Raw genomic sequence first — 13365 nt, 5'->3', positions numbered from 1 at the left:
AGTTTAAATGTTTAACATTAAATGTTGTGCTGGGCCGGGGTGAGATTCTGTTTTTACTTGTGATGTAAAACATGGTTTCAATCGTAAAAATATAGTATCTACAGTAATCATGCGAACAATTTACTGTGTGCCTATTGGTCAAAAGAAAGAAAATCCTTGATCCAATCTCAACAGCCACAGCGCTTAATTTTCAAACTTATGTCACAAGTACCGTATGTGCATTTTACCATCAAACTTGGCTTCAAACCTTCTATTTGACTGATATCTGATATGATGATACTATCCTAACTGAGTCACACTATCAAATTTTTTTGGTTTATCGACTGCTCAGTGGGTAAGTGCAATTGCTGCTATGTGTAGATGAGTACAATATACTGTGTGTAAATTGCCGAATGCTCACAGGGCAGTTATTGTACTTACCCACTTCCAGCACTGAGCAGTAGATATTAGGGCCACTACATTATGTTCGACTGAAAGCGAGATGTTAATTATTGAGAAACGAAATATAAATATAAAGAAAAAAAATCAAAGATTTCTTGTTATTAACACAAATGGTTTCTAAGAGAATAGGTTTTATCGGTCACGATAGGAGTAAAGTTTTGTATGATGTCAGTCATGTAGAATGCAAGATAAGTCTGTATATGTATGAGGGCTCACTTCATGAGCCTAATTGGCAAATCTCCATCTTCCTGATTATTAGACTATATAGAGGGCTCCCTTTTTATTTACCAGGTTATGAATATGCATTGCCCCTCACTGATTGCAACAGAATGTGTTAGTATGCCCAGAAGAGCCAGATGAATCGGACTAATTTGTGACTCATTCCCTCATCTTATCATACTTACGAGGTTGTGATTTCTTTCACTCATACTCATTCGCTTCCCCAACCCCCTAGATTTTAATGCTACCGCCGCCATTGCTTTAAAAAGGTCCATTAAACAATAGCCACATTCCCATTTTATGAAATGTCTCTCGTATGTATGATCTTTTCAATAACAACTTGTACATCTGGTGCACAGAGAGTGGCGTTGGATTGATTGCATGGCGTAGTCGTGAAAGTCGGCATTTATATGTGTCACAGCCGCAATCGTCCACATTTCACTTATCATCACAACACACATCAATTCTGTTATTAAATTTTATTGACTTATTTTTACACCACTTTTCATGTCATTAAAACAAGGTATCTTACAAAACTCACATGAAATAATTTTTTATCAATATCATCTTTAACAATTCACTGAGATGGGCGATTCCAGTTGCAATTCATACACCCCCTATAGAAGGTAAAACTTTAATCTCCCAGACAGGGGGTGTGAATTTCAAATGGGATTACCTAAATGGATGACCCCATTTCAAATCTACACCCCCTGTGGGTGATAAAGGTAATGTCTTCCACAGGGGGTGTATGGATTTCAATTGGATTAGCCTAACCCATGGTACTACAATGTTTACAACTACAACCAAAGATGATGTAAGGAAGAGGAGGGCCAAGACTTAGAAACTTGACAATTATATCACAGACCGCAATCTACTGCTTTCACATTTTCAATGGTGAACAAAAACATAGCTTTTTGGCTGTTTTAATGTGAGCTTTGCGACAAAGCTTAATTTAAATCCTGTTTGCATTTATTCTGGTCCTTTAGGACATAAATTTAAACATCCACTTGAAGTAGTCTTTCTGAAGATGCAAGATATGTTGATCGATTTGCACTCCAGAATTTGGATACTTTCTGTAGAGAATTTGTAGAAAGTGTGAAACATGGGTGTTAAGAATCTGTTGCTTATCACAAGAAAGTAATTTAGTTGGGTAAATTTTTTCCTAAAAAACGCTCATATTTTGTACATTCTATGAGATAGGGAAGTGATGATTGTTGATCACCTTTATGTAAATCTAATTGATGATTACACAGTTTCTTTCATGAATCATAGAATGAATGACCTAGTTATAATTTGCCATGAAACTTTGGCTATATTTTACCTGAAATTCAAGTTGATGAGACGGCATGCATGCATGGCATAATGACGCAACAAGAAATAACCTTTCCCCTAAGACTATTTAGCTGCAACTTGTGTATCACTCCTGGCTTCATACCCCATTGTAGTATTTGGTGTTTTACTTGAAGTCTCACACATATTTTGTTTTGACAGCTAGCTAGTTTACAACCCCCTTTTCCTTACATCGAGCTATTCCAGTTGAAATCCATACACCCCTTGTAAAAGACATGACCTCCCACGCAGGGAGTGTGAATTTCAAATTAGGAGTACCTAAATGGGTAACTCAATTTAAAATCTACACCCCCATGTTGGAGATTAAGGCCATGTCTTCCATAGGGAGTGTATGGATTCCAACTGGTAGAGCCTCTCTTCTTTTCTACAACACAGCAAATATACAAGTACAAAGGCATTAATGAATATTTCTCTCTTTAAAAAAATGAAAACAATTTTTGATGCACATTTACACTTGTTGACCACACTCACATTGTATTCAAGAACTGTGTGTATGTATGTATACCAAACCTTTTTCTTATTGTGTGATTGAATTATATATTCTAAAAGTGTATTGGAATAAAAACCTTGTTTATACAGAGAACTTGTCTTGACGGATTAGCAGCAATTAATTGTCATCAAGATTGTTTACTTGAATATTTTAAGTGTCATTTTGTATATATTTTATTCCATATTAAACATGTAGACAGTATTATTAGGCCATCTTAATTTAATAGTTTGTCTCAAAGCCCTTTCTAAGTTGAAAACCTAATGCAGAATGTGTTTTTTAAAGCTTTTTTTTTTATCTGTGGACCAGCTTGTTACAGGGGTGTGAGTGACCACAGATAAAAAAAGTCTGAAAAACTCTGTTATTTGGAAAGCTTCTATACTTTTGTACACAGTAAGTGCAGAAAAAGAGATCAAAATCAAGATCAAAAAGTCTGAATTCAGAGTTTAATCTGAACTCTCACGTGCCCTGTTTTTGACAAGAATAGATCACCTTTCATCTCTCAAGGAGGTTTCAATGTGGTCAAGATGCAGAATTTTATTGAGATTTAGGCTATTTTCACATCTGACGATGTCGCAAGTGATATTTTTGCGTTGTGGATTTGGACAAAAAATAAAATACCACAAAAAATTGAAATCTACTCATCTCCAGTGGGAATAACACGCAAATTCTGGCGAATTTACTAATGCGTGCAGGGGGCTTTAAGACAAACTATTAAATTAAGATAGTGTAACTCAACTTATATTTGAATCTGCGAATGAAACCAATTGTTCCCCTCTGTATACAATTTATTATTAATACTAACATATTCCGGTATACAGTAGATACAAGAATCAACCCGTCTATATAAATGCTATAATGACTACACAAATATGCACTTCTCTATCACAACAAAAATGATAACATTTATGAAAAAATTCAACACTGAAAAAAGGCCTTCAAGGTGTTTGCAAAAAGTAAATAATATAATAGAAAGAGGACAGAATGAATTCAAGATGGCTGGCCTTGAAAGTTACAATTTTTCTTCTCAATTTTTGTGGTTTTTTTTAAAACTATTATCTACAATAAAATGAAAGAAATCAATAAAGATCATGAGTAATATTTAGAACTCTGCACTCTGTATTCTTAAGAGTCAGGCAATACCTGATACCCGATACTACCAATCGTTATGGTATGGGTATCAACAGAGTGATGCACCAGAAGTGCTCATCTTATAGCAGAAAAAATAGGCCCTAACAGTGACAGCTCTGGTGTTTTACCAATTTAATTATTTCTTGATGACACTCTTCATAGCATTACACTAGTCCAGCTTGTTGTCTTATCGCCATTCTCTTGGTTGGGCTGACGTCACAAAGGGGAAATAGCCTAGTAAAACCAGTGTGCGCATGTGCAGTTCCCCTTTCTCGAGCTGGTTGCTATGCACGCGCTTGTGCAAAGGGGACAATGTTCCCGGATGTCCAACCGAGTGAATGGGCCGACCGTTGCAACAACTATAATGGTACTTACAGCGTAGTTTAAGCCCTGTCATTCATAGTCTTATAAGCATTCATAAGCTCTAATTTTTCTAAGTAAGAGAAGTGTCAGATCCTCATTCGGTTTTTGCTTTTATCATACCAACAAGTAGTTGCCTGTGTTTTCATTGGAAAAGCGCCGCAATTTACTGACACGATATTTCTCGTATCATACCTGCCGAGTGCGTATATGCGTGTATTGATGCACTGCATCATGTTAGTAAGGACAAACGCATGCGCGGCTCTGCATAACAACTCGCACAGCGATGATTGTTTCTTAGTTATTTTATGAAATGCACAACAACTGAGGTAAAAAAAAATGTAAACTTTCAAGTTCAATCTTGAAGAAAAAAAGATGGATATAGAAATAGACAAAAATATGTGATATAGACAGAATACAAAATAGTTCACATGTACATATACAATATACATTGAAAATAATTATAATAAATGGGCTATTCCAGCTGAAATCTATACACCCCTTACAAAAGACATGACCTTAATCTCCCACACAGGGGGTGCAGATAGATAGATTTCAAATGGAGTCATCCATCCAGGTAACCCCATTTGAAATTCACACTCCCTGTGTGGGAGATTCAGATCATGTCTTCCACATGGGGTATATGGATTTCAACTGGAATAGCTAATTCAATTAAAGGCATACATATCAAGGTCAAATATATATAGACTGTATATAAACTATGAGGGATTAGGACAAAAAGGTGTTATCCGCAATAGCTGCCAAGTGTCGTATTATCAGATGTCTACAATATAGAATGCAGAAATTGTCAAAATGTCTATAGGGCAGCTATTGCAGATAGGGCCTTTTAGCGCTAACACCTCCATATAACCATGAGCTCCCTGAAGTTAATGGTGTCAATGGAGGAAAAATGTATAAATAAACATGTAAATGCCGACGCACACAAATGGTGGACAAGTACACATCCTGTTCAACTCCACCAATGACATCATTAACTCAAGGAAGAAAAAAATACACTGTTCCTGCTATACCCCTGTGACTTGCATCAATGCTGTGATCTCAAACTACCAACATAGTGAGCTACACTCCGTCAAATGTTAGTTGGAGCATGACCTACACAAATGGGTCAAAGGTCATGCTACCAACTTACGGTACAACATGCTCTCGTTAATTGTTAGAGATCATTCGGACAAGGATGGAACACGACCTTGGGCAGGGTGCACAAGATAAAGGTTAAAGGATGGGGTTATGTTCCAAGTTATTCAGAACAGACTATAGAGCTTTCATAATCACAGGGATCCAGTGCAAAGAAAAAAATACATACATCTACTGTAATAACCTCATTCCCAGGGTGCAAATGTCTATTGCACAAACATATCTATAACAAGATTCCGAAGAGAATCGCAAAGTGATGGAAATAACACATTAGGAGTCCCAATAACGAGATATTTTCATATAAATTGATATGTTAATCATTTCAGTTGCACCTTGGAGATGAGGTTATGTTATTCTGTTGCAAGTTCTGTATAACAGAACCCATGTTATAAATTGAGGGTTTCGTGAAATAAAGCCCTATCTGCATTATAGCTGCCAGGTGTCATTAGTGTACAATACAGAATGCAGAAACTGTCATATGTGACACGATCAAGGGAAATAAGTCGGATGTCTCTAATATTGATTTTGACATATTGGCAAAGAAAGAGTTAAAATTCTTTTGTTTTATATTGTTTTCAGTTCCTGAAAGCTCTAAATGTCCTCTTTAGAAACAAATGTAAAACTCATTTTCGACCAGGGTCGACATGTGACTCATTCCCCTTGATCATGTCACATTATGTGTACATAGAATACAGAAACAGTCAAATATACAGGGCAGCTACTGAAGATAGGGTTTACTTCCCTATACTTTTGAAATGAAGACTTCTCAGTCTTAATCTACAGTGCTGATCAAGAAAACCGTGCAAGATGATGTTTTTGTGAGATTAAATTGTCAGAGTTTTTCCAATTTCGAACCGTTTCATTCATTTTTAAATTTGTGGTTCTAAGCTTCCGGACACTGACTAGATATACAAAAGGTATATATTTGTGTACTGGTATTTTTTGATGTTGCTGTTTGGAACACAAAAAGTGCACATATAAATGAAGCATGAAAATGTTCACTTCAGGAGTACATCAGAAAAATGGCTTAGCCAGAATATCTGGTCATACCCCAAAGAGATGTTTTGAGGAAGTAAAGAATGAGTTATTTAAAAAGAGTTTATGTTCGAGTGATATAAATTTACTGATCAGCACTGCAAATTTGGATGATAAAGTAAGGGTTTTATACTTGGTGCTGCTAAATGCAACGCAATTTGAAATGCAAAGATTATGGTCCAGCAGCAGCATAACCAAATAAGGTGGACGGTCCCAGGCCTCAAAATTCATATTTCAAGGGCACTAATTTTGGCCAATGAGCAAATGACACCAAGGCCATTATTTTACTGAAGAATATTTTGAAAATTGGAAGGACACCAAGGCTAAATTCTAAAGGCACCAGATGCCATGGCCTAGGTGGATTCCCTGAATTTTGAGTCCAGGTGAGGCCAGAAGACCTTTGGTTATATCAACGTATGGACCAGATATACTAGCATTCAATAACAACAAATACACTGCCCCAAGATCAAACTGAATCAAATGAAGCCAAACAAAAATGGAACGTTAGAATACCTTGATGCCAAATTCGGCAGAATATACGCCTTGAAAGTTTCACACACGACATTGCTGTGCTCAATGATTTTACATTTATATAAATGAACACAAATAATGCTAGGCTATTTATCTTATATAAATCAATACAAATATTCTCTCTCTCTCATATCTTATTTAAATCTCTTTTCAGGAATTTCTCTAACACAAATATGCTATTCCAGTTGAAATCCATGCACCCCTATGGAAGACATGACCTTAATCTCCCACACAGGTTTAGATGTCAAATGGACTCACCCATTCAGGTAATCCCATTTAAAATTCACACTCCCTGTGTGGGGAGAGTAAGGTCATATTTTTGTTTGGGGTGTATGGATTTCAATTGGAATAGCCCAGTGGGTTACACTGGCACAGTATTTAATTCTGTTTTCTCTTCGTATAATTTATTTAGGTATTGCAAAGTGTACAAGCCATTTTAATGTACAAAATTCAAAATCAACCTTCAACGGATCCAATTTTGTAATAATTTCTTATAATAAAATTATCTTTCAAAATTATGGTTAATATAAATGCAGAATATTGACAATCCTCTTTTTCAGGAGATATCTTACCCTTCCCAGAATCCTTTGCAACATGATGCATTTCATCACTACATCATATCGTTATGAATACGGCAGACGGCCGAATCCAGATTCGGCTTTTGGTAAATTTATTTTACACATGCATTACATTTGAATTCGAGAACAAGGATCAATGCTATATCTATAGAGGCCAGCATATCGATTTTTTAACGGTTGCCGTCGGTGACCGTACTGTGATGCACCGTCAACTAACCTTGTATGCCGCCCTCTTTTGATTACTTATTTATGCTGTTATCATCTGGTCTCCGTTAAAAAAATGATATACTGCCCTCTATCATGTACAGCATTGATCCCTTGTTCTATAATTCAAATGTAATGCATTCAGTAAAATAAATTTACCAAAAGATTTAATCCGGATTCGCCGTCTGCCGTATTCATAACGATATGATACCCCATCACTTTGTACAAGTTCCCTTTGTTTTTATATAAACAAGGTTCGAGTCAAGAAATAAACATATATTTTCCAAGATCTGGATGTGCTCTGTTAATTAAGACACCTTTTTGTCACAGCACATGCTGCACAGTATAGTAAATCAATACAGGAAATTGAAATGAAAGAAATGCATTATGGGAAGTGTAAGATATCTTGTCTCTATTCCCTAGTAAAAATAAGACTGTTTTGACACTTACAAATTTAATGTGGGATTATATGAATTCTTTTATGCAAACGGTGACAAGACATACTGTCAAATTTACAGGGAAACAAATGCGCAATTAAATGTTTATACAAACATACATCATTCCATTTCCATAGCTTAGATAAAACGTGACATTTAAATAATTAACAGCGCCCTCAATGACAGAAATACAAAGTTCGTAGAAACAAAAATCATAAATTTCTTAAATTGGCACAATTTTGACAGCATACTGGTGTTTGTAGAAAGCTCCGTCACATGATAAGATGACAAGCTTTGTTTAGGGTGACATGCTGTGCTTGACAGTAAGCTGCAGCATGTTCGCTAAAAGCAATTCATGACCATTGGTGTACTCACGTCACTCACACCACTCACAACAGATAAAGTCTGCATTATGCTCCACAATTTGGTAGTCCAGCGGCCAAATTATTGGCCTCTAAGAACTATTTTGATTGGTTACAAAGACGGCAGTATCATGACTCAATATTGTATTGAGCCACTCAGAGTTATGGTGAGAAGGCAGTAGGGCTGAAGTGGATTAAGCTTCAAATTGCTGCAAGATCTAAAAGCTTTATTTCGATTGGTTACTCAGATGATTATATCATGAAATTAACCAATCATGGGCTCTGTAAGAAGGCAGTAGTGCCCAAATCATGTGCCAATTCAAGCAATGAAAGTTTCTACTACCAGTACATAGTTTTGTCATGTTCACTTATATGTATGAAATAATTGCAACAAACCCACATTGGACTGTTCTAGTTGAAATCCATGAAATCCCTAAAGAGGACATAACCTTAATCTCCCACACAGGGAGTGTGAATTTCAAATGGGTTTACCTTAATGGTTGAATCCATTTGAAAACTACACTCCCTGTGTGGGATATTAAGGTTGCATCTTCAATAGGGGGTGTATTGATTTCAACTGGAATAGCCATTTAACTGAGACTGAAAACAAGGTGATAAGACAAACGGTGAGCTCAAAAAATATATCTTTTAAAACTTTATGAGCTTCTTTTTTTCATATTTTTTTTTTGTAATTTCTTACTTTCTATAAAATATCACAGACTATATTCATGACCACGGCTACATTTACATGTATGTACATCCAGAACACAGGGCAGGGGTAGGCTGTTCCAGTTCACATCCATACACCCCCTAAGGAAGACATAACCTTAATCTCCCACACAGGGAGTGTAGATTTCAAATGGAGTCACCCATTCAGTTAGGGAGGAAATCAAAACTCGACCGGCGGGTGACCGCCAGTTCTGTCCGGTTTGAGGATTCTATATTGTACTAAACGTGGAAACCAAGTTTTGATTTCATCCCTTAACCCCATTTGAAATTCACACCCCCTCTGTGGATGATTAAGGTTATGCCTTCCATAGGTGAACGGATTTCAACTGGAATAACCCGATGAAAGTGGGTAACGGATCTTGTTCCTGAAAATGGGAACTTGCATGCATCAGGAACCAATTTGAAGGTGTTTTGCAAAAGCGTGATGCTGTGGTGAAAATTGTCTTCCACATGGATCACATGCTTTGGATCCCTGGTTACATGTACAATATATAGCCCATGCAATGGATGCAATACTTGATGGTCATGATGTACAAGAAATACTCGCTCTCAAAAAACTACAATATGTACAGTTGGACCAAATGTGTTGTGGGAGGGGTGGGTATTTGGTCATTTTAGTAAGACAGTGTACAATTATTTATGGATACCTTACAGACTATTCCAGTTGAACTCCGTACAACCCCAATGGAATACATGACCTTAATCTTCCACACAGGGAGTGTGAATTTCAAATGGGGTTACTTGTATGAAGAGACCAAAGTTTTCCATTTTCTAAAAGGCAAAAGCCGTTTTGTGAATTGCAATAACAGTTTCCAACAGTTTTCAAATTGCAAAACTGCACCCTCCACATATATTGTAGACCGAACATTATTGTTAGCATGAATGTGGAGTGTTTAAGGCAAAGCAAAGCTTTAAAAGACATACATTTGTCTGGCAAAACCTTCCACCAAAATACTGATTTCCGTTTTCTTTACCGGCAAAACAGAAAACTTAGTCTCTACCCGACTATTTGAAATCTACACCCTGTGTGGGACAATAAGATCATGTCTTCCATACGGGGTGTATGGATTTCAACTGGAAGAGTCCACTGGATTAGATAATTGACTAGATGATTTCCTAATTTTGTGAATAAATAAAAAACAGGAAATAAAATTACAACTCAATATGCTATGCAGTGCCTGAACTATCTGACTTCTTCAGGTTTATAACTGATGGAAGACCTTTTATTGCCAGGTCCAATGCATGTAACAGTTGAAAACAAAGTCCCCTTCACTTGCCAAGGCTGAGCTTCTTCACTTGCCCCTATATGGCTTCTCTAATCTGAAAGCACCTCTCCTTCTTATCGAGGACAAGGAGCTAGGTGTAGTCAATGCATCACCACCAGTCAGATGGCTGTTCAGTGTATGCGGACAAAGCATAGCATAGTGAGTTTCAATTTTATTTCCACTGTTTCAATTTCTTTACAAATTTGTATTAAATTCGATCTACAGGATGAATAGTTGACATCAAAATATTTTCCATTATACCTTTTGTGCAAATGACCAAATATGGTCAGTAGTTGACCAAATATGGTCAGTAGTTGACCAATTATGGTCAGTAGTTGACCAAATATAGTCAGTAGTTGACCAAATATAGTCAGTAGTTGACCAAATATGGTCAGTAGTTGAGTACTATGAAGATGTAAGAAATGCTTTGATTTGTGACTGTTAATTAATTATTTTCATTGTCCTATATCGGTGGATTAGACAAAGAATGCCCAAACTGCAAAAGCTGCCAGGTGTCATATATTGTAGAATCTACAAGATGTCTACAATATAGAATGCAGAAATTGTCAAATGCTTATAGAGCAGCTATTACAGATAGGACGTTCTTGCACTAACCCTCAATATTATCAGCTGCAGATATCGCATAGAAATTCTAAGAAGATGTAAGTAGTTAAATGTTACAGTAATGCTGCAATTTGTGCACTTTTTAGCCATTATCAATTTTATACAACCACAGTGTAAAAGTCATATTATCCGCAATCTAGGGACTAACATTGCCAGTTCACATGCCATGTATAGGTTTTTCCGTCCGTCGCATAGCTATACTTTCAAGGATACTAGCAGATAAACCACTTGGTGCAATATTTCGTAAAAGTTACCTGCCTGAATACAAAATTTCCACTAAGAAAGTATTTCACTCAACCATATCCAAATTAATTTGTTGCTTTGGCTTGTTACTTTAGGTCTCACAGGAGAGGTCATGTCAGGGTCATTTGGAGGTCAAAGGTTACCCAATTTGCATTGACTTAGCTAACTATTGGACCTTTATAGTGGGGTTGTAAGGCAAATCAAAATTGACATTTGTGTTACAACATTAATCCATCAATACCCTATGCATGCATGAATGTTAATATAGCAGCTCAAGGGAATGTGTGATATAAGGTTGCATTGCCATAGAGCCTTCATTCCAAGCAAACACAGAAATATTTATAAATCTGTTATCAACACATTTTGGTTTTATTCAAAACGTTTTAATAATTTAAATGTCGGGTTATATGAAGGAAATAAAAACATTGACTAAATGTTTTATATGAAAAAAACATTTCAAAAACTTTGACAAAATGTTTTGTAAAAAATTTGTTTTGGAAAATATTTTGTCAACTCTTAAATAATATTATATTAGAATGTCTTGCATCAAGTTTCCAAAAATGTTTCCCAACATTATTGAAATGTTTTATACCCTTTACATGTATATAACCCGACAATAAAACATTTCCTGTAAAACGTTTTGTGTTTGCTAGGTTAGGCGACAAAAAACAAACAAAAAATGTTCTAAAAAATACCCAATAGACTGACCCTACCTGAAAGGTCCATCTGCCCGTAGAACGGTGTTTGATTGTTTTTTGTCTGTCGGCTTATGGCTTTATATAGTGTGTCTGGTCTCAAGTTTAGAGGAACACTGTGTTGGATTTCACAGTGGCAGATTTGAATTTGAAAGGGGATTTGTCCGTACGCTGGCGACACAACCTCGTAAACGCACTGGTTTGAATCTAACATGGCGTTACACTCAACTTGAGATGAGACACAGTATAGAACAGCGCAATGTTTCTTGATGTGAGGGAGTCCGTGAAAACCCACACGGCACTTATTCCTACATGTATGGTACATTATAATCACACTGAGTTGAAGCCACTGTTGTATGCATTGTCTTGAAAATGGGACAACGCTATAACTTGGTGGGGGAGTGTGTAACAGGTGATGAAATTCCGGACGGTGCTTACTAAAAAGAAAGTGTATAACGGGTGATCACATTGAGCCGAGGCCGCCATTGTACGCATAATCTGCCTTGTTGTGCATGATGAGCTTGTTATCCACAAAGTAAAAACTGTCTGATTTGGTTTCAAAAGGGGAGTCGATCATTTCTTGTGCTGCAGAAAAGAGAAAAGAAAAGAAACATAGATTAATTCATGATTATGTTAATTTCTTATTTGATATGTAAACTGTGACAAAGGTAGTCAAGTTAGCTCAAATGGTAAGGTTTATTTCTGAGACATTTGGGTGTATTTGTGAGCCATTTGGATCTATTTGTGAGCCATTTGGGTCTATTGGGGAAATATTTGACATAATTGATAGACATTGGGTGTACTTGCGAGCCATTTGGGTGTATTTGTGAGCCATGAGTATATTTAGGAGACATTGGGTATATTTGGAAGACATCTATTGTGCATGGTGAGGTTGTTATCCACAAAATAAAAACTGTCTGATATGGTTTCAAAAGGGGAGACATTTATTTCTTGTGCTGCACAAAAGAGAAAAGAAAAGAAGCACAGAAAGTATTGTTATTTTTTTCCTGCATCATAGGGTTTATTTGTTTCCTTCAAACAATATTCATAACATTCAGCGAAATGTGAGGTAGAACTCAATACTGGGATACAAATTGAAAGAATGCCTGCACTATGAATTAAAGAGATTAGTACTAAAAAACACAAAAACAATGGCTTTACATGTGTGGAATAAAGTTTTATAAAATATCTGAGCAACAGATTCTGGAAATTGTGAGTGTGTCCAATGCTGTATTTGAATTTGACATATTAGAAAACTGCATAAATCATTTGACTAACGGATGAACAATATAATTCGTAAGACACACTAGCTTACCATACATACACACCCACTCATGGATGCCCCCCCCCCCCTCCACAAACACAAACATATGGCCACAACATAAATTATCTAATTATACATGTATGTTGACATCCTTCAACTTTATGACTCAAATTGAACTCCAATAATAATTCAATCAAATTGAACTCCACAGAAATTACCAAATTATTACTTAGTATATAATACATTCGATAAAAA

The 13365-nt window shown here is 36.2% G+C and overlaps 1 protein-coding gene across 1 annotated transcript in view; it reads right to left on the bottom strand.

The window, feature by feature from the left end:
* Positions 1 to 7729: 7729 nt before the first annotated feature.
* The window catches only part of LOC140146841 (protein unc-119 homolog B-like), a 54381-nt gene continuing 48745 nt past the window's right edge, over positions 7730 to 13365 (bottom strand). Inside the window, exon 6 of the mRNA XM_072168722.1 lies at positions 7730 to 12431. Coding sequence (XP_072024823.1) covers positions 12310 to 12431 — 122 coding nt within the window. The 3' untranslated portion in view covers positions 7730 to 12309. The remainder of the gene's footprint in view (positions 12432 to 13365) is intronic.

Source organism: Amphiura filiformis, chromosome 2 (genome assembly GCF_039555335.1).
Source record: "Amphiura filiformis chromosome 2, Afil_fr2py, whole genome shotgun sequence".
NCBI classification, from domain to species: Eukaryota; Metazoa; Echinodermata; class Ophiuroidea; order Amphilepidida; family Amphiuridae; genus Amphiura; species Amphiura filiformis.
The sequence above is the reverse complement of the archived record's forward strand: the minus strand, read 5'-3'. Positions and strand labels throughout refer to the sequence as shown.